This window comes from Sylvia atricapilla, chromosome 3 (assembly GCF_009819655.1).
Source record: "Sylvia atricapilla isolate bSylAtr1 chromosome 3, bSylAtr1.pri, whole genome shotgun sequence".
Lineage (NCBI taxonomy): Eukaryota > Metazoa > Chordata > Aves > Passeriformes > Sylviidae > Sylvia > Sylvia atricapilla.
Genome location: NC_089142.1, coordinates 102,494,810 through 102,516,953, shown reverse-complemented (window position 1 = coordinate 102,516,953; position 22,144 = coordinate 102,494,810). Strand labels below are relative to the sequence as shown.

The window sequence follows — 22,144 nt, the reverse complement described above, 5'->3', positions numbered from 1 at the left end:
TCACCCTTGGAAAGTCAGCTGGATAATGCCCTGTAGCCAAAGTCCATTCTGTGATGCTGCAAGTGGGCTGGGCTGGGGATTCGGGGTAGGGGGAGTGTGTGTGTGGGGAGGGGAGAACCGGGTAAAGGGAATTTAACCAAAACCAAAGTTATATTCATGTATTTCCAAATTTTTGCGAGCCGAGGTGTTTGCAGTCATTCTCAGTTTCCTTGTGATGCTAAATGTCAAAATTGTAGGGACATAAAATGATCCCAGCAGTGCAATCTCTGAAGTGGGCTCTTTTTGGGGACAAATCACAAATGCAAACACGGAGGTGATGGAAACAATCGAGGAAACTTCCACCGATGGCACCCTCAGAGGCCAGCCCTGAGTGTCCAGGTTTTTTCCTCTTTGTTGCCAGTATTTTTAAGGCTTTGAGTTCTCACGCAAGTTATATGTCATTAAATGGCTGATTCCTCTTTGCACACGTTGTTGTGATGGCCTGTGGCAACCTGAATTAATTGTTTCAGTAGTTGATGGTGGTTACTAGCCGTAATTATTATAATTTGCATTTATAAAAACTTCTTTCATCTAAGGATCTCCAAATGCTTTTGCACACATTTAATTAAGCTTCACAACATCCTGTGAGGTAAGTGTCAAGAGTGTTGTTATATCCATTTTTACACGGGTTTCTCCAAGAAAACAAGGTCAGTCCCTAACGTGACTGATATTTATTTCACATCACTTGCACAGGACAGGTAGCACGGCTGCAGGAATTTGGAATGCTGATCTAGGTCACTTTGCATCTCCCACATAGCTCTGGCTGCTGCCACGCCGTGTGGACACATGCACTAAGCCATGGCAAACACAGAGCAGCCTTAGCCCAGTTTTCCAGTCTGAGGTGGCCCTTTCCCTCCCAGGAGCACTTGAGCAGCAGTAAGAGAAGAATAATTCTCCTTCTCCTCCTTCTCCTCCTCCTCCTCCTCCTCCTCCTCCTCCTCCTTGTTCTTCTTATTTTTCTTCTTCTTCTTCTTCTTCTTCTTCTTCTTCTTCTTCTTCTTCTTCTTCTTCTTCTTCTTCTTCTTCTTCTTCTTATTCTTATTCTTATTCTTATTCTTATTCTTCTTTTTCTTCTTCTTGGGATGAAAGAGAGATGAGCACCCAACACGATGCACAAAGATGAAAAGATGTTCCTCACAAAGATCTTCCCACGATTTTCTACCTTAGCATTTAAGCCTCTCTTTGCAGTCCTGCACATTTTCTTTCTTTGGCTTTAGCCAAAGCCAAGAGAGCAGCTGCAGGCCATGTAAAGTCAACCTTCACCAGCCACTCACTGCTCTGGAAGAGGCTGCACACACTTCACCTCCACCAGCCTTAGACCCAACCCTATGGGCAATCAGCAATTCTGAGATCTATGAAATCCTAGATTACCACTTGACAGATATTTAAAAGTGAGGATCAACCGAAGTAAAATAGACTTGGAACTTGGGGAGGGGGGGCAGCGGTTTTCGAAAGCTCATTTCTTTTTCAAACATTTGACTGTGTTGTTTAAATTGAGCCCAGCTCTCTGTAAGGTCTGTTGATCACCATAATAGCCCTGAGGATGATAGGTCTAAGTAAGTGCTTGCAAATTGAGTAAGGAGTCCCAGGCCATACCTGCCTGAGTTCTTTACCATCCTCATCAATTTATGTTTACATAAATTGTTTACATGTGGCAATGACCAGATTAGCTGTTTGGAAAGAACTCTGCCTGTGGATGCACTTATTCCAAAATAAAAGCCACTTTGCTTTTCTAAATTAAGTGCACTTACAGGTAGAGAATGGTTATGCTGAATAACATTAAAAAAAGAAAGTAAATTCATTCCCAAGTAGGCCATTGAGCAGAAATATTCTGAAATAATCTGTCTGTCTAATTTCTCATGTTGATGCTTTTTAAGGCACAGAAAAAGTCCCAGAGTTAACAGCCAATTTTGTTTTCAATCCATTGTTTTCTTGGAGAGGGCATGCCAGTGCGAGGCAGGAGTCAGAGATTCCTTTCAGTTCCCCTGAGTCAACGTACAGGATTTATTCTGGTCCTTGTCTCTCCTGTGGAGGAAGGAATGCCTGGCAGCCAGAGGAGAAGATCTGGCACGAGAACACACATCATTTTATTTTACCTGATGCTGTCTGCTTCACTTTCATCAGGAATAGGACAGTCACTGGCCTAAGCCTGCATTTTCACTGGAGCTCCCTTCTGCTTTTCTTCTCCTCCAAACTTGTTCATGCCTGCTGTGGCACAGAAAAGAAAGATATGGCAGCAACCATACTTGATATAGATGACAGAAAGCAATGCCATGGGAATCAGTATCAGGCCTTCAAAGGCCATCTTATTGCTCCTACCAGCAATAAAATAACTTCAAGGGAGTATTTTTGGGGCTACTTTTCTTTATTTGAAATGGGGGAGCTAAAAATTCTCCTTTTGTTTTCACCTACTGCAGAAACTGAGACTTGGTGGCTACTACAGTATCCTTTTAGGACCTCAATCACTCCCAGAGATTCAAGATGAACTCTGCCTGCCCAGGCACCAGAGTTGGTGCCCCAGGGAATTTCTTCATATCTAAGGGATATGCAGGATGTGTACTCGCATGCCCTTGCTGCCTCTCAGCCCCAGCTGTACATGCAGTTTTGCTTTAGGAACCTGTACCTCCAGTATTGCAATATCTTTTTCAGTCTCTGTCATCAAGAGTTTAAATACAGTTCAGATCAGTGTTAGTGGCCCAGCTCCAAATGAGGGGAATTGCTGCAATTCGTTATCTTGACAAATTAACTGGTCTGAGGCAATTCCTTTTTGAGAGAGATACAATTACCTAACTCTTGAACTCTAGCCTTGCTCCAATGCTGTGGCGTAGTTATGCACCTGCTCAAAAAGTGTGGATACTACTTTCCCATCCATAAATACAATCTGATTTTTTTTTTAAAAAGGCTTTCTGAGGTGCAAAGGGGGCTGGTTGCAGAGAGGAGGGACAATATGGGAAACGCAGGGCCCTTGTCACCAAACCATGAGCAAAGGGGCACAGAGAGTGTTCTATCAGAGAAACACATCTCCAGTTGTCCCATCCTCTGTTTTGAGTCCAGCTTCCTGATCCAGTGGAAGAAAGTGGCTTTCCTGCTCCAAATCCACCACAGAGAAAAGAGTAGCACATTCAGACCTAAACCAGATGTTTTTTGAAAATTTAAAAAAAAAAAAATCCGAGATGTTTCAGCCCTGGGATTTAGGAAAAAATTTCTATTTCAATCCTTCAGTCTTTATGTAACTGGTGGAAAATGGGTTGCCATCAGCACTCCACTCCTGATGTGGACAGGAGCTGGTGCTCCTGGGAGGGCAGAGTGACCTCCAGCCTTGCCCTCACCTCATGGCCTGCAGGACCGGCTCCCTTCTGCCTTTTCCACCAAGCAATGAAAATACCTCCACAATTACACATTGTTCTTCCAATGCAATGTGGGCAGGTGCACTTCTCATTTCTCTGTGGAAAGCAACTCCTTTTGCCCCTCAGCCATAGCTCACCTGTGGGCATCATCTTTCCTTGTAAAAGAGCTGCCAGATGCTGGAAGAGATCCCTTCAGCATTCATTTGAACCACTGCCTTCTGGAAATTGTTTAGGATAAAGCTGTCCGGCAGAAGGCTTGTGTTTGCCTAGAGCCTCTTTGTATGGACTTAGTGGCTGGGAGTTTCCTTGAGCTCCTCTTTGAACTCCAAGCCTTCAGCATCCAAAACATTTAACCCTCAATTTCTTTTCTGCTTTTATCAGTTTGGCCAGCCTCCAGCTGGCAGCGCGTTCCTTCGTTCAAGGCTCCCGTTCCGCATCTCGTGTTTGCAGATTTGTCTCTTTTCAATTAACCCCTTGGAATGGGGTTTTCTCCTCCCTGGAGCCTACCTGCCTCCGGTCTGGCCAGCACTTCTCCCTGCTCTGGATTGCCTGAAGGGCAGGAGGCAGGAGTGGAGGAGCTGGGTCCCTGAGCTGGAAGTGCCAAGCTGAGGGTGTGCCCCATGCACGGAGAGCAGCTGAAGGAACACGCAGGTTCGGCAGCGCCGGCTCTGCCCGTTGTGGGTTGGGGCTTGCAATGCCAGAGGCACTTTTTGCCTCTCTGGAGTCTCTGGAGCATCACTTATGAATAATGAGATCTTCCCCTGAATGCTTTTTTTATTTTTATTTTTTTTCTTTTGCTGGGATGCTCGGGAGCACGCGCGCCCATGTTTCCACTGCTGCAGCCTTCACGCCAAACAATGGGAATGTCTTCTGCTGGCCAGCAGCTTCTTCACAGATTTGTTTTGGAGCAGCTCTTTCTAGAATCACCTAAAAGAGGGGGAAAAAAGAAAAAAAATCCCAAAATAATAATAATAATAATTCAAAAAAACACCAAAAAAGAAAAATAAAGACTGTGCCTAAAGCATCACTCACCAAACAAAAACATTGTCTGGTCACCAGGACCATCCTCCCCCCAGTGCCTGCTGGAGTTGCTGAGCAGTAGCAGCCCTAGTTGCTCATCCTGGCACTACAGCTGCTTCATGGGGATCCTCGGGGAGAGGAGAAGTGCTCTCCCACTGCCAGCATTGCCTGGCAAACTTCACACGGGCTGGGAAAGTTGATAACATCTAGAGGTGCAGCATCTCTATTGTCAAGCCTTTGAAGTGAGACAAGCTGCAATTGAAGCAAATCCTTGGTCGTTCAGTCTCTTCCAGCTGGAGACTCACCACAGCTTGGTGCTACCACATCTGGATCACCCTGTAAGACACACACCTCCTTCTTCTTCTTCCTCTTCTTCTTCTTCTTCTTCTTCTTCTTCTTCTTCTTCTTTCTTCTGCTTCTTCTTCCTTTAATTAATTAATATTGGCACTGCTGGGGTAGTTCCTAAGGAACCTGATCCCTTAGGCTCCGGGGAGATATAAAATTAACTATTCAGGCTGTATAGTGGTTAGCTTAATTTTGCGTGTGAATTTAGCAGAGCAAATGAGTAATGGAGCTGGAAATCTCAGCCAATGGTGGTAAAGACTCGGCATTTCCATTTGCAGAAGGTTTTGAAGCCAGGTTTCACAGCAAGCTGCAGAAAACTGCTAAGTAAAACTGTCTACACTACAAAAAAAAACACAAAACCAAACCCGTTGTTTGTAAATGTTAGCTACTTCTTTACTTTTATCGCACAACTTTTCTATTAATTCTTAAATTCCCTGGCACACCCACTAAAACAGTTTTGCTGCTGCTAATACCCCAACTGCCCAAGTAGTGAAATAATGGCATGTTATGCTGCTTTTAAGGATTGATTCTACTAGGAAGTGATTGAAGTGCTTTATCTTCTCAGGCATCACATTGTTCAACAACAGAGCTGGGAGATATTCAGATTTAATTTCAGGAATAATCTTATTCAGCTCTCTAAGTGGTAACAGCTGTTCTTCATGAGTTTTAGAAGTACTACAAGACCAATATTTTGACCAATTTGTATTTGTCAAATGCAAACATGTCAGCCTTGGGAATTAACAAAGCAACACAAAAATAATCTAAAAATAAAAATCCATGGAAAACGAACCCAGAAGAAGCAAAGAAGTTTAGAATTACATTTTTTCCACACTCACAAACAAAGCTCTGTGGTTTCCCCGCAGGAATTTGTTGAAACTAAATTATTTTATTAGAATATGTTTATTTAGAAAGATGTTTTTGGGAGAAAAATTGTAGACAGAAAAAAGAGCTGACCACGCTCAAATCAGCAAGGGAAGTTCCCACTGATTTTGATACCAGAAGAATTTGATGCAGTGGCTTTAAAAATAGCTTCATGTAGTTTGAGAAAACCTGGGATAGAATTAAGTTACCACAACTTGATAATGTGTGAAATCACGCTCAATCTCATGCCTTCTGCAGCAGTTCATTGCCTTTAAAATAAAAATCCCCAAAACCTTATAAAATAATGAGAGCACAAATTCAACAGGTAAAAATAACCACTTTGATTTTAAAAATTAAGTTATTGCATAATAAGAGGAGATATGACCTTATTTACATAGAATTAGCTATTCAACTAAAAAAAAAATAAAAGCATTTGTTTAAATGCCTAAACGAAAAAAAAAAAGTGTAATTGTTAGTAAACTAGTGTTTTACAGCACTCACTTGATTTAACTATTTGTAGTTCTTGAGGCCCTTAATTTGTTTCTCTTGGAAAAAAAGCTATTTTACCTCTTTTGTTTTTTAGTAAAACAGCAATGTGGCTGAAGTCTGTGTGGTTCACCGGGACTCCATTGGGATACATTTGCAATTCCTGAACGAAAAAAAAAAAAAAATAGAAGAAGAAAAAAAAATTTTATCTTTAGAAGGAGTTACATTTTTTGAACTTATTGAATTTTTTTTCAGAGATCAGCATGAAGAGTTCTGATTAAATGCTTGCTTCAGCGTTTTAAAGGCTCCTTGTGTCCCTGTTGCCTAAGGAGGTGGTACACGAGGATTGCTCTGTAAACATCAGATTGTGCAGAATTGGCTCTGAGCACCATGCCAGGCACACAAAGAGGAAGTCAAATGCCTTATCTCTCACTTATCAACTAGTTTATTTTTCACGCCCCTAAAAAAAAGGCTGCCACAAGAGCAGCTGCTACTTTGTAAATAATTTAATGGCTGCTGTTAAGTAGAGCTGTCAATTTCGCAAACAATATTAAAAGGAGATTTTCATTTTACCACGGATTTGCACGTTTGGAAATGCATTTTTATCCCTGCAAGTCCTGGGCAGGATCCTGGAGAATGGAAACAGCTTCTGATTTGCAGACACAGATTCAAAGGAGAATAGATACTGTTAAATAATGACAGATGGGTGAGCAGGCAAGGTGTGATATCTCATCACCTGCATGCATTACCTAGAGAGCATCCTGCTCATTACAGCATAGGAGAACTTTCAGCGGACTTGTAAAGAAAGATATTTGGCTCTTTCAGACAGGTATGAGATGGAGCAACAGCAATTACCACCGAATTTTGGGAATGTAGGATATGCATTGTGTCATTGTGTGGTTGGGTGTACACAGCACTAACCCAATATTGATCATGACAACTGGGATTTTTAAAAATATTTTTAGCACAAAAGATTCATATTATCGCCTCTAAATACTATTCATATTATTGAATCATTCATTCATTTTTAGCACAAAATATTCGTATTATTGCATCTGATAAATTACTTTAATGATGAAACCACAACATTAGCACAACAGCAACTCTCAAAGGTTTGGAAATTCAAACTCAGGTTGAAATCCCCAGATCTTGACCTGTTAAGCAAATAGTAGCTTAGAATTTAAACAGCAAGAGTTTATCATGCAATAAGGCAAAGTAATATCTTGCCTAAATACAAAATCTGAGGTGACACTTATGGTGTGTCCAGTGCTAGCACAAAGCCAGGTCTCTGTCAAGCACCAAACCACAGCCAGAGCCCTTGTCTAGGTGTGAGGACCACCAGCCTCTCCCAGCTCTGTGGCATTGTTGCCAAAAGCCTTCCCTTACTAATTAAAAGTGGGATGTGTTGCCTCTAGTTTGGGAAGGGCAGTGTTGTTTAAACAGTGTTCCTTGTGCATTTGTTTTCCCTGCTTTAGCACATCTCACAGGGAGCAGAGTCCACGTCCCACAACAAAAATATTTATTTCTTTACTCTGTAGCTCTTATCTGATGGTTTTGTGGCTTTGAACCACTCCTGGCATCTGCTGCTCCACACTGCAGCTGTATCCCCAGACCACAATAGGTTCAATGTTCATAACTTGAGGTCAGTTCCAGATATTTATTTTAGATATGAAAGTGCAGAGAAATCTGTTTGCACTCCTGTGGGTAAGAAGGCTGCTCTCCCCCTGGTTTTGTGCTTGCAGGTGACAGACTGCTCTTGTTTTCCCTGAGGTTCCCATGGATCCAGTAGCATTATTTGACAAGGTGTAGCTGTGCTACATCCACAGCACAAAATATCAGTCACTGGCTGTGCTATAATTAATTGCTCATAGCATTCATATATTAGAAGTGTGGCACACAAGGACACTATACATCTGAATTTTAGCCCACTCCACGTTAAAAAGCTGCTGGGTGCCCCCAGGAACACAGAAATGAGTTACACTGAAGTGGTTGATGTGAGGACTGGGAGTTACTCAGTGCTGGCTCTCAGCAGGGACAAGATCAGTAATGTGATGGAAAAAGAGCAAGAAAAAGTTGACCCAATTCTAAATTGTTTCTTTTCTTTTCTCAATACCCACACTCCTCTTTCAGCATCTCTCAGGGTTTTATGTTCTGAAATGTCACTGCTCCTTGGAGCTGGGTCAGCCTCAGGAGTGGTGGCTCAGGAGAAGTCAGGGACATCATATATTGGTGAAAGTAAGTTATGTAGGCCTTAGATGTTGCTGAGTAAGTGGAAAAAGGAAAAAAAAGAGAAAGGAAAAATTAATTACAGATGCTTGACTCACACTGTACATCTGAGCTTTGACATTTTGCAAATTCGAAGGTTTAACACTCTGTTTCTTAACAAACTCTGGCCAAGTGAGGAGAGAGGCCCTCCAGGACCAAAGACTCAGTTCCAGGTGGGAGCACAGCAGTGAGAGCTGTGTTCCAAAGCAGAGACTGTCAAAGTTTGTGCCACAGGACCTGCGGTGGATTTCACCTAATTATTTTTTTCCCCATCAACAGGAATTTTGTTCAAGCCCTTTCCCAGAGCTCTTCATGGATATGAAAAGCAGCTTCTCATGAACCTTTATAAGTTCTTAATACTGTTCCTCTCCTTCCCTTGGCTTCTCATTCTGCAGTGCTCCAAGAGGAGACCTCCAGAGAAACCTCCCTTCCTTGCCCTGGATTTGAGTTTCTGAGACATAAAGCATTGCCCATACTGCTTTTATTTCTTCTTTGACTTTTTTTTTTTTTTTTATTTGAGAGGAAGGAGAAATTGCACCAGTGCTGGTTTATTTAGCACCTTTATTTATTGTAGTGTGGCATGCATGCTTGAGGTGTGGTGCCTTCAACCCAGCTGGCCACTTTGAAACATTTCCCACATTGTATGTGGGAATCAGCAGCACAGACAGACAACATCAGCTACCTGGGAAAGCCAGACCTGGCCACACTTCACCCTCCCTCACCCACCAGTAATATTTAGGTGGCATGAAGAGTAGGAATAATTCACAGCAATCCCACTGGATTTTTAGGGCTTGGAGGTTCAGAAACTCTTACAAGAAGATTTGCCCTCCTAAGCCAGTGAATGTTTTGGGTCTCCAGGTGAAATGGAAAATCCAGCAGCGTGGCAGCAGTCGCCAGGGTGTTACCTCCTCCCCACTGCCCATGGTGCCACCATGGGGATCATGCAGATCAGCTTATACAGGATCCAAGAAGGCAGAGGACAAGGAGACAAGAACAAGATTTGGAGAGGAAAAAAATGCAGAAGGGTCTTAAGATTTTGAGAAAAATATTTTAAAGTCTTTATCTCTAACAGGATATTTTTTTCCCTAATCCAATGTCTGCTAGCCTGTGGTTTGATTAATCTTTTTTTATTTAGTTTAAGTCTCAGACCTAGAATATGCAATTCTTCCTCTATATTTTTAAGTGGTTCAAATATTTTTAAACAATTTCCTTTACCATGGGGCTCAGAGTGGAACTTGTGAATTGGATGTCCATGCTTCACCTACTGGAGACTTCAGGTCTTGATTATGAACCAAAATATTTTAAAACAAAGCTAAGGGAAATCTTTATTTCTAAAAGAAGGAGTTACACATACCCCTCTGGGGAACTTGTCCAATAGATAAGACTTTGATCCCTATGGCAACAGGGAAATGCTCATGCAGCAGCCTTTGGCAGCCAGCTGGACCTTCCGTAGGTGACAATTTAGAGAAGGCATTTCCTCCTTACTGACTTCAACCAATACACACTCAGTCTCTGCCTTTCAAAAACTCTAGGACCTGTTTCTTGTGGCTGGCCATTGGGTACTTGGCCTCCTTTCCAAGGGAAAAGCCAAGGGGGAAGCACATGGGTCTCATTTCAGTTTGATCCCTTGCAAGAGAGGACACCCTTGTCCTTATGGGCCTGCAAGGCAAATGGTTGGCAGCTTGGTTGGGACTTTCAGATGAAGTAATGGTGATACCATGTCTTGATTGATGTTAACAGAACTTCTAGGGCAGCCAGAAGAAGATGACCCATCTTGTGAAGCTTTCCCTGACCAATCTCCAGAGCAAGGAGGAGGATGCAACCCGCCCGTCCCTGGCCCTGCTGACAGACCACCAGTGCAGAGCTGCTCCCACAGGTGAGTTGTGAGCTGCTTCAAAACATGTATTTGATAGTCTGAAATATCAAACAGTTGACTTCCTGACAACTGCAGTTGTTGCCTGCATCATGACTGTAAGTACAATAAAATATTAACACACTAAGAACTGAGAAAAACATGGAAATTCAGGCATAGACACAAAGAAATCTCCAGAAACATAGTGAGTTTACAAGCTTTTAAGACAACCATTTTCAAATTAAATCATCTGGGCAAAGGCAGCCTTGCTTGTTGAATGTGGAGGAAAGAGAAATACAGCAATGGAAATGCAGCAAATAAAAGGTTGAAGATGGTGAACAGAACTTTAAAAAACCTGACATGATCTTTACAGATTTCTATAAGCACATCACCTGTAATCAAAATCCCTGGGAAGATCTTTTGAGAATGCCCTTCTTCTGAAGCTGATTAAAACCTTGAACTTAGCTAGGAGAGAAGCAACAGTTCTCATAACTGGGATTTTTTTCCAACGCTTTTGTTGCTAGTGAACCTGCAGACCACCTTGCAAGGGATGGGAAATTAAAAAGAAACAGCTCTTCTGCAAAGATTCAAAAAGCATTTGTTTCTCTTATTTTTCTTTGTGCATTCTTGATAGAAAAGAAAAAAAGCAGTTATTTGTTCCCAGTGAGTCTATAAATGTGAACTATATAGACTTATTTTTATTTTCTGTGCCTACTGTCTGTAGGAATGGTTTTAGTAAATCTGGTGTATGGCATTGAAGTTCCACATTGCATTCATCCCAGCCATTTGTACGCAACTGTGCTGAACACACAGTTCACGTGGGCAAAACACACATTTCCTTCTCTTTCTGGAAGTCTGTGAATTAACCAGTTTTCTGTCTCCCTTCACATGGGGACATTGAGCTTTTTCAGTATTTGGTGTTAAATTCATTTTACAATCTGCACAGCACGAGTGAAGTATTTTTTTTATGCATTGCCTACAACTTTTGGGATATGGGACATGCTCTAAAGCTTTCAGAGCTATCTAATGGGTTTGGAGGTGGGCCTGACTTTAAAAACAAAGTGCACAGTTATTTCTTCTTAACTTTTGGGATGAAGTAGTGGGCAAATTATAGAGACAGTCTCCATGCTGGAGGCTGCGCTGTCTCCAGAGGGCTCTCCAAGTGCTCCAATAAAAGGAGCTCCTTCAGCAGCGCACCAGAGCCGAGACTGATCCCAACACGCCTCTGATCCCAAGGTATAAACACGCCATCCTCCCTCCCTGCTGCTCACCTTTTCCCTTTCAGAGGTTGCTGTGACTCACACACCTCTGGCAGTCCCACCTCTGCCTTTGTCAGGCGTCTCGGGAGAGAGGCTGAGAGCTCAACCCTGCCCCGACTCCTGGGCTCCCCACCTTTGCCTGCACCAACCCAGGTGGGTCACCATGGACTGCTCAGCCTCAGGAGCCATTCCTTGCAATCACCAGAGCTGCAAAAATGGCTGGGATTTCCCAATGGAGAGCATGAAGCAAGTTCCCACCCAAGCTCCAGCTCCTCTGCCTGTGGACACCTGGAGATGCCGCTGACCTCCGCTGGGAGAGGCCAGAGGTTTTGGTGACCACTTACAATGCTGTGGAAAAAAACTTCTCACGGCTCTCCTGGCTGGCCACAGCTGCTTGAAGCCTGCCAACAAGAATTTAGGTTTCGAAGGCACTCCCTGTGACAACACACCAGCCTGCTGGGAAGGTCACCTGCTGAGGCACAGGTGACTCTTCCCTGTGTGTAAAGAAAGCCGCAGATGGTTACGAGCACCCAGCTGTGGCTTGGTTTGCCTCCAGTTTCACAGAGTTGCTCTTCTACTGCTCATCTGCTGCCTAGTCTGCATCAGACTTCTTCATGTGAAGAAATCTCTGTGAAGCAAGGAAGTTTTAGCGTTGGGGCCCTACATAAATAGGGCTGTTCTCTGTTCTGCAGTCATTGCATTCATCTCTCTGTCCCAGATACTCCAGCATTACCAGAGACTTCTGGGTTTGTAACTGGCTTCTCCTGGATAGCAGTGGTTCTTTAAGTTCCTGTAAGAGAGCACACCAGGACTTCACAGTTCTTCAGCAGGAGTATCCAATGGCTGTCCTTTCTTCTTTCTTTCTTCTATTGATATCTGCCTTGGCTTTACATCTTTGTACCAGCTAGTCACACAATAATTACTGCCTTACTGCATTTCTAACACAACCTGTCAGTCCCAGGTGCTGTCCCAAATCTGCATTTCACTCAGCTTTCTGGGAGCTCATCTCCAGCACATATTTCTTTCTTCCTTGTGTCTCAGCTCTTGGGACAGCTGAGGCATATCTCATGGGTTAAATCCAGGCAGAAGTCACCAGCAAGGGCCCTGTGAGGACTAGCAGAAGACACTTAGGTTTCACTTGCCTGATAAACCTTGTTCCTGATGCCCTTTAGGGAGTTTGACATCTGCACATAACTTGTGTAACTGAAGCCCAGTTTTCAGGCTGTGTGATTAAAAGGTCACTTCAACTAACTCTTCAGGTCGTCATCTCCAGGAAAGTCATCATCTTGGATTGTGGGAAATGGATTTGTAGAGAATTCTTGATCAAAGAATTGTGAAGAATTGAAGATGAAGACAGGGACAGAAAATGGACAGAAAAGACTGGAAACAAAATAATCATTCATAAAACAATCTCAAGGGTTTATTTCTTTAAGAACTTCTTCTTGGATTAACTCCATAGTGTTTTATGGAAGCAGCAGTGGTGTTGCTGCCAGAGGAGAGCTGTAGTCAGCTTTCTGAGCCACACACAAAGTTATGGGCAGTAAAGATTGCAGGCCAACATTCCAGAAAGCAGCATTTCATTTGCTACCTGATTTCTTTCACTCTGACATTAAAAAGGACAGTTAAAAATCATCAACAATGCACAGCCCAGGGAACAATTTTATAAGATCAAGATCTCACCTCTGGCTTACATTTGGCATTGACCATTGCCTTCTCTCCTTCCAAGTGTCAGCCATTTTAGCCTGGAAGTTCTTGTCCTCCCATTATTCTTGTTATCTGCCTATGAAAACGTTTTGATCAGCATAACCCTGCAGCAGAAGCCTGTACTTGAGGAGAACATTTTGGGTGCTGTTGTTCAGAGGACCAAGGTAGCAATGCTGATCCTCTCAGCCACACAAAAGGAGCTGATTGACTGATTGATTATTTCTGGATGAGTCAACCAGTGAGTGCCTGTGACCATGTCAGAGTCTGGCACCAGAGTCACACAGAGCTGTGAGTGCACTCACTGCCCTGCCTCTGGCCTTGGTAAGCGCACTGTGGGTTTCCTTCCCATCAGTGTGTCGTTCTCTTTCCTTGCCATAATGTTCTGTGGGCTTAATCTCCCAATATCTTAAATATCTTCCATTTGTTGGCAGTGTCAGGATGTGTGTGAAGCTGGGTTGGAGGGGTTTTTAGCCCATTATCCATCTACCTAGTCCCCGTTCCCCAAGCCAGAACTACTCCCCTTTTAATTAGGCTATCTATTATTTCAATACAAGTGATTGGGATAGAAGGCAAAAGTGTTTATCATCACAGTGATTTTTATCATAAAACTTCCTTGTTGATTTTGTATTTAAAAATATGCACATTCCTACTTCTCAATGAAGTTCTTATTTAAGCTCATGAGCATGTCTGTATATTTTGAATCTGTAGCATCACTGACCAAACCTTAGAAAGTTCTAACAGCATCTTTCAGATCTGTGTGTTGGTTATTAAACCAGCATAGAGAGAAGGAATTAAGAGTTGTCCCACAGCATCCCCTTTTGTGTGTCACATAAAAAACGACATTAAATAGATTTCTTACTCCAACTTGACTGTTCTGTGCAGTTAAAATAAACATTCATCACCATTATGGCTTCTACCTTTTTCAAAAGTCCTCTTTAACCAGGAAACAAACCCAGCCTTAAAATAGCAGGAATATAGGTTGAGGAATAACATCTGCCAGGTCCAGGTGTAATCCTGCCAGCTCTTCTATCTGCCTGAGCAGTTTTCAGTTCCAAATTAACTCTATTAGTGGATGTGATGCAGGGATGTGGCAAAGTGGTGGAGGAAATTCATGTCAGAAGTGGGATCCAGCAGCTCAGCTGGGTCCAGTGCTGTTCCTGCCTGGTTGCTGCAGCCTTCCCTCTCTTTCCTTCTCTTCCTTCTCTTCCTTCTCTTCCTTCTCATCCTTCACCACTGCTCAGCCCAGGAGCTTCATGTCCCTCAAGAGTGCAACAACAAAGAGATGTAGATGGCTTTGTGCAAAGTTGCACTCTCAATTTCTACATCTGGAGAACTGAGATAATACATTGCCAAATTCAGAGGGGCAAATAAATCAGTCAGTTAAACTTTGAAAATACAGAATTAACTCTTCTTAGCCCGTAAGTGCTCAAGATGCATCAAGGTGTGCTCCATGGGCTCTTGATTCCAGACAAAGGTCCTCTTGATCAAATTAGATTGCTAATGTATTAACGCATTAGCACACTTGAAGAAAGAAAAGTTTGAAAAAGCAATTTGGCTTCATCACATGAATGGCGTGTATACTTAATGGAAATTTTTCCAGCATTCACAAAACAAAGAAAAATCAATAAAATGTCTGCCAACTGTTCCACTGAAAACATTTTATAATCTATAGCACCGAGAATCCTGAGCCAAGATAAACCAGCGTTGCTGACAGAAAATACTGACAATTATTTTACATTGATTCAACTTGGCCCAGCCCAGACTGACCTTGTTTATTCATCTCAGTCTCTTAATTCATATTAACTTGGCATCAAAATGGGACATGTGGCATGTGGGCTGAAGACCCATTTCTGTATCTTAGACTCAGATAAATGTAGTGCATTGAGTACTTCCAGTGCCTTGAGCTCTTAGGTAGATTTATATGCATTAGACTGAACTGGTTAAGTTCCTTTTATCCCCGCTGGGCTTTTCATGTCTGTTGACTGTAAAACTAGAAGCTCAGTAGAGGTAACATCTTCTTCTAAGCCTTCGGATATACATGAAATCCTCCCAGTACTGGTCAATTTTAAAGACACATCCAAAGAGGATGGAGGGTTTTAAGCTCTTTTAAAACATAAAAATAGAAGGGTTATGGCAATTTGGCAGCCAAAAAAGCAATTTGTGGGTCTCGGCAGAATCCGAGGCTGTGTGTAAGAAAGCTGATCAAGACACTGCAGAGGAGATAATGGGGTTGAAGAGCAGAAGAATTCCCCCCTCTGCTTTTGCAACCGGCATAATCTGGTCTCCAATGAAGTTTCTTAGTTTCTTACACTGAACCAATAAAGCTTAGTGTGATGGGGGAGTTGCATTACTGCAGCTTAAAAGTGTCTCAGGAAAGCTGATGAGGAGAGGTGCTTTTAGTTGCTTTACATGTGCCCAGCTGCTGGCATAGCTGTCTTCCAGCTGGTGGTGGGCAGACAATGGCACAGGGAAAAATCTCAGCTTTTTCTATAATTATTTATGTTCTCATCAGTAATAAAGGGCTTTTTATCCCTGGGATGTATTATTTGTATTATCAAAGCTGGGTGAGCTTTTGCACTGTGGCAGAGAAGAAATTGGGTGCCGCACAAAAGTCTTCACATTTTTATTCTCACGGCTACACCAGTGTCATACCTGAAAGCCACCCTTGAGTAAAACACTCCTTGAGTCAAACATAACTACATCCACAGAGGAGAAAAAGCTGCCCAGATGATGAGAATCCTTCCCAAAGAGTTCCCGGCTGGCCTGGCATGGGATGTTTAGTTTATTTTCTCTACTTGACTCATTCGTGATGAAAGCGGTGCTGCCTTGGACTTCACTGAGCGCTTGGCAGGTTGTGGATGGAAGGACGAGTGGCGAGTCAGCAAGCCAAGATGGCACAATGTGGCCTCCAGGTTTCCAGTTCAACAGCACTGGGAATGGATTGCCTTTTCCACATGCCTGTGTAAGCAGAGATTAATGATGACTGAAGAAATCAAGACTAGAAAAACAACAACAACAAAAAAAGTAAAATTCCATCTGCGTTTTCCGTAACACATAGCTGATGCTTTCCTCCCTGCACCTCCTTCACAACTTGGATTTCAGTGATTAAAGTGGTGTACGGACAAAACTGTGAGAAAATCAGTGCTGCATTTTGGGTCTGATATCCTCCTCTCCTGGGCAATCTGCCCAACTTCCTCTGTGCAGGGCTGCCAGCAGTGCCTGGTGCCTGCTATGTGCACTGCACATCCCCAGCCTGTCCTGCTTAGCAAAACTGTAATTACTCAAAAAAACCAGTGGCTTTAGACCTCATTTGTGAATGACAGGACAGTGCTGGAGTGACTGCATGGCCAAATGAGTGATCCTAGTGATGCTCAGTCAACAAGCCTACTGGCATCTGACAGAAAAGAGCTGCACTCTGCAACCAGGAAATTACACCGGCTGCTGGGTACTTGAAAAGATAGAAAACAAATATAGCAGCTTTGCTCTGCTCTGCAGCGTCTCCCCAGCTCTGCAGTCACTGCTCCCTCCCCTTCTACCACTTCTGTTTTGTTTTCCAAGACCCACCAGCCGCCGACAGGCAGAGGACACTGAGCCTGGAGCGGATGGCCACACCGCCTCCCTGATCAAGAAGACCTTCTCCAGCAGCCAGGAAGGTAAGTGAACAAATCTCTTTCAAACATGCCCAGGGGAAGCTAGGAATATTGGTAATCCATAGCTTGAAAATTCGTTTGGGTCCAGGAGAAAAAAAAAAAAAAAAACAAACAAGGCGCTGCAGCGTGAACTTGGTTTGTGTATTCCTAGCAGGGAAAGGCAGGAGGACTCAGCTGCTGGCTCATGGCAAGTGGAATAAGTCAACCAATCACCTGAATCTCCTTATCTTGCAGCAGTACCCCTGATTTAACACGAACAGGCAGGGTTTGTTACTCCAGCTGTTGTGGCTCTGTGCAGGAGCCAGCAGCAGGAGAACCTCCCCGCTTCCATGCCTTGGGAAGCGGCAGCGCCCGCGGTTCCTGCGGGCTCTGGAGGAAGACAAGGCTGCTGCCTCTGTTGGGAGGCATCATTCCCATCACAGCAGAGCCCGGGGAGGGCAGCAGTGCGGCAGAGGAGCTGCCCAGCGCGGGATTGAAGAGCTGTCCCATGAAGACAGCCGGGCAGGGATAGGTCAGAGTGTTTGCACAAGGGGCGAGACAGGGATTTCTATCTCCTGCCCTGTCCGGGTGTCCCGTGGCTGTATGACAGGCAGGTAGGAACAGAGCCAATCTCCAGGCTGCTTCCTACAGCCACGGCTGAAAGGGATCCTTTCACACAAACCACTTACCGATACATTTCCACCTTGCAGTGAAGCTGAGCCAGCAGCCACAATGGGACAGCCCTGCTGCCCCTTCACCATCTTCTTCCACCCACAGCCTCCATGCAGGGAGCTGACAGCACATTAACCCAACCTCCCAAAAAACCCCATTTGCCTTTCCCCAACCCAAAAGAGCTGCTAATTTCCTTTCCCGTGGGCTTTTGTCCATCCCATGGACCAAGCTGCCCTGTGTGGGGCAGAAGGACACAGCCTGCAGCAGGACTCCTTTTTGATGTTGGCAGCTGTTAGTTTGGCTCAAGCTGTAACATGAAGCCTCATCCTGAAGCAGCTCCTGCAGCAAGCTGGCAGCTCCCAGCCCTCCCAAGACAGGAGATCCTGCAGCCACCACTGTCCCAGACTGCCCATCCCAGTCCTGCAACAGCTCTCCACCGAGCTGGGACTACATGGGATCCCTGATTTTGCATCTCCACACTGCCTCATCCACAAAAATAAATGGTTGCTTTAACTTGTTGTGGTGTTTGAGGGAATATACCTATCCTGCGTGTATAGACTTGTGTAAGCAATATGTTAAGTATTTGAATTCACCCATTGAATAACATGATATAAAATAGCTTTGTTTTATCAAAAAAAAAAAAAAAAGTAGAAGTTGCCTCCTAATACCTCTGTTTGTTTGGGTTTTTCAGTGAGTTAAATGGACTGTAAATAACATGGTGCATTTTTGTTGATTTTTTTCTTTTTGAAGGAAATATGAGAGCCATTCCTTCAGAGCAGGTAACCCATTTCTGATTTATTATTTTATTTCTGCCTATTATTATTTACTCTATTTCGAAGCTTCCTGAAACTCCCCAAGCCTGTCCCTGCAAGCTGTCTGCCTGCAGGGCTCTTGCTGGAATTGGTAGAAATGCTCCTGTACAGTTCTGCTAGAGTAGGGCTTCACCTGCTGCTCTGTGCTGAGCACAGCACGTAAAAGTCTCACCCTCCCATCCACATTTATCTCACATGAGCTAACCAGAGCTTGGATTGGCACTTCCAAGAGGAAGATTGCAGGGAAAAGGAATGAGATGCTACCCTACCCTGCTCCATGTCCTTCACTGCCACGGGGACATTCCCTCCTGGTGTGGTTTGGGATTCCAGGTGGTTGGGAGCCAGTGGGGTTGCACACAGAGCACAGATATAGGGCGAGCCTCTCTCCGGAGCTGATGAGTCAGCAGCACGCAGCACAAACTCAGTTCTACTTTAAAAGGAAAAAACTGAAATAAAATATAACAAATTGTAAAATAAATCCCGTGGCAGCACGGATGAAGGCATGAGATTGCCTGTGTTTTAGCCTCCTTCCAATTGCAATTCCTGTTTAAACTTTTGTTTTTGAGGCCAAAGTATTCAGTGTTTGGCCTCAGTGCAAACAGATCATGAAAAAAAAAAAAAAAGAAAGGAAACACTTCAACCTCCCAGCGGAGCAGGATGGCACTTATTTATTTCTTTCATTACAAAACCAGCCCGTGCCAAGTAAAATTGTGCTCTAAGAGCTGTTCTACCAGTCCTGAAGCACTGAGGAAGAACACACAGCAGCCCCACCTCTGCAGCTTCCTGCAGGCCCCTGTGCATTTGCACTGGGTGGAGGATGGGCACGGGCTGGGGACCAGAGTTCACCACGCCAGGGTCACACCAAAGGGAAATCCTCATCTCACAGCACCTCTCCTTTGGCCTTTGGGTGGCTTGGTGGCCTTAGGACACAGGGTGAGGTAAAGCACAGCAGCAGTGATGGTCTGCAGACCTTGGTGGGACCCCTGGGTTTGCAGCTGGGTTAGCCAGCTGTTCCTTCCCCGAGCTCTGTGGAAGATCTCCTTGCCTTCACATGAGCAGTTGGATTGATAAACTGAGAAGGTAATTTTAAAATCTCTGGGCTATAACAATGAAATCCTCAAAACCAAACATGCGTTCTGTGTGAGGAGAAGAAAGCTTTGCCATCACGTCCTTAAGGACTTACCCAAGGGAGTGGTTAAAGCATTCTCTGGTTCCAAAAAGTTACTGCAACTGAATGGTCACCGTTGCTAAAAGCTGGTGGGTCAAAGTGTGACCTCTGTGACCTGGGAGTTTGATTTCAGCACACATCACAGAGCTGCTTGTGCCCAGGAAAATGGGGCACTTCCACCTGAGCTGCTCTGGGAAGGAAGGCTGCAGGGGAAGATGGCTGGCAGGGTAAGGGGAGCCTGTAGTGCACACCAGGGTTTTGGGAGAAGAACAGCCATCCATGTAACACTAACTTTATGGAGAAAACATTTCCATCAATGTTTTGTCCTGACTTTTAATGGCATGTGGAAATTCAGAAGTCTTGCAGCAGCTGGGTACCAGCACAGGAACCAGCACGCAGCAAATCAGAGCAGATTCACAGAATTCACAGAATCACTGGATTGGAAGAGCCCTTCAAGATCATCGAGTCCAACCCATGTCCCAAGACTTTAACTAAACCATGACACCAAGTGCCACATCCAGTCTTTTTTAAACACATCCAGGGATGGTGACTCCACCACCTCAGGCAGGCCATTCCAATATTTTATCACTCTTTCCATGAAAAGCTTTTCCCTAATATCCAACCTGTATTTCCCTTGGCACAGCTTGAGGCTGTGTCCTCTCCTTCTGTCAGTGCTGCCTAGAAAAAGAGACCAACCCCACCTGAGCACAGCCACCTTTTAGGAAGTTGTAGAGTGTGACAAGGTCACCCCTGAATCTCCTTTTCTCCAGGCTAAACAACCCCAGCTCTCTCCCAGATCCTTCCAGCTGGACTGATGTGTGGCTTTTAGTTCAACCCATCCCAAATCCAACCTCTTCCCCTGGACACCGCCAGCAGCCTGTTGCATGATGGACAGCCCATTCCTGAGGTGCCACCGTCACCCCCCTGCTTCCCCAGGCTGGCATCCCCCTGACACCACTTCCCACACGTTGCTTCAGCAGGAGCTCACACAATACTGGGCTTGGTGCCACCCAAGGGGAGCACACCCAAAACCCGGCCCTTCTTGCACAGGCAATCCTGCAGGGAGATCCCTGCAGCTGGCAGCTGGAGGATTTGCTTTGCCCTCCTTTGCCGGTTCTCTGGGGAAAGGCTGGAGCCAGAGGTGGCCCATTCCCAGCCCAAATGGCCACTGAGGCCTCAGCAGGGATGGATCTGACCTGGCTCTGTCCTCTGTAGGTGCATCCCAGCCCCTGACCTCCTCACTCGCTGCTGCTCTCAGCTATGAGGAAGCTTCTCCTCCCTGAAACTGCAGAGATCGTGCAACAGACTGTTCCCAGTGACCTGCCAGAGCAGCTGGCTGTCACACAGCCAAGCCGTGCTCAAGCTGTTCAACAAGATTTGTTTTCTGCAGGAAAGCAGTAGAAGTGGCTCAGAGGCAAGGCTGTGCTGCCACATGGGTGTCACCTGTGTCCCTCCAGCACCAGCACAGGTCACCTGTGTCCTGCCTGCAGCCCTGTGGTGTGAGTGATGGTGGGCAGGGGCTGCTGAGGTGTTCTCAGCTGGCAGTAGGACAGGTACAGTCCGTGGGGCTTTGCCAGAGGATCTCACCACTGAGCACAAAGGTGGGGATGAAGACAGATGGTGGAGGAACAAGGAAAAGCTGCAGCTTTCCTTGCCCTGTGCGTGGCTTGCCTGGGTATGGCTCCTCAGGCAACAGGGCTGAAGCAAATCCCATCCACACTATTTGGATTTTTGGAGTGGCCAGGATTTGGTGTTGATGTTCCATCCTGGAGGTGAAGTTAAGGTGGGACCCAGCCCAGCCTTGCTGCTCTGAGCAGGGTGGTCCCAGAGTTCCCTCCTGGTCCCTGTTATTCTGGGATTTGATGATCTTGAACAACTGTGTAGGTTAGTTCAGGGTTTCCATGTAGCAGCACCCAGTCCTGGATCAGTGAAATCAAGGCTCCAAACACCTTGGTCACCTCCTTGGGTACAAACAAGACCCTTTGGGAAATGTTAATCTCAGCTGCTCTCTTGTTCCTGGACCAGGGACTGATCTTCTACCAGAAAATTTAAGACACTGAGGCCAATGGCTCCTTAGGGCTACCAGGTGATGATTTTACTACACTCAGCTATCAGCAGAATGGTTTTGTATTCTGCTGTTCAGGGGAAACAAGGCATTCCCAGTGAAAAGGAGTGGTACCTATGGATCCCAGCAACAGGCACGTCCTCCCACCCAGTCGTTCCTGCAGCCTGGAACCAGGCAGTCTCCATCTGAATAAAACAAGTGTTTAAAATAATTTCCTGGGGCTCCTTCATTTATTCTCCTCTCTCCCACTCTTGTCCTTTCCCACTTTCATCATGCCCTTGAGAATAATCCCAGGAGAAAAAGCGTAGCCTCCTGGGAGGAGCAACACGGCGGCGCAGAGAAGAGGTTTCCCTGCATTTCCCACTCCAGGAGAGCAGAAGGATCCTCTGTTGTGCCTCAGACCTGTGGAGACAGAGCACAAACCACTGCCTCCATCCTGCTATCCCTGCAGGTCCCAGATGAGTTAGTGGCTTTTCAATTACAGGGTGTGCCTTCCCCTCCCGCTCCTCCCTTCGCCTGCCGAGCGGGACCACATCATTACCATGAAAAGCCCCACGATCTGAACTCTCCAGGGCATGAGTAGATGCTCTGCTGTCAGGATATTCATGTTTTTCCTTTTC

General features: G+C 44.9%; 1 protein-coding gene and 1 long non-coding RNA gene across 2 annotated transcripts in view; one reads left to right on the top strand and one right to left on the bottom strand.

The window, feature by feature from the left end:
- The window catches only part of WDPCP (WD repeat containing planar cell polarity effector), a 103,612-nt gene that overhangs the window by 79,195 nt on the left and 2,273 nt on the right, over positions 1 to 22,144 (top strand). Inside the window, exons 13-15 of the mRNA XM_066316460.1 lie at positions 10,104 to 10,239; positions 16,737 to 16,831; positions 18,230 to 18,258. Of these exons, the coding sequence (XP_066172557.1) occupies positions 10,104 to 10,239; positions 16,737 to 16,831; positions 18,230 to 18,258 (260 nt within the window). The remainder of the gene's footprint in view (positions 1 to 10,103; positions 10,240 to 16,736; positions 16,832 to 18,229; positions 18,259 to 22,144) is intronic.
- LOC136358500 (uncharacterized) lies at positions 969 to 4,814 on the bottom strand. The gene is made up of 2 exons (XR_010743126.1): positions 4,758 to 4,814; positions 969 to 1,088 (listed from the first exon to the last, which is right to left on the bottom strand). It is a non-coding gene; the product is annotated as an uncharacterized lncRNA (long non-coding RNA).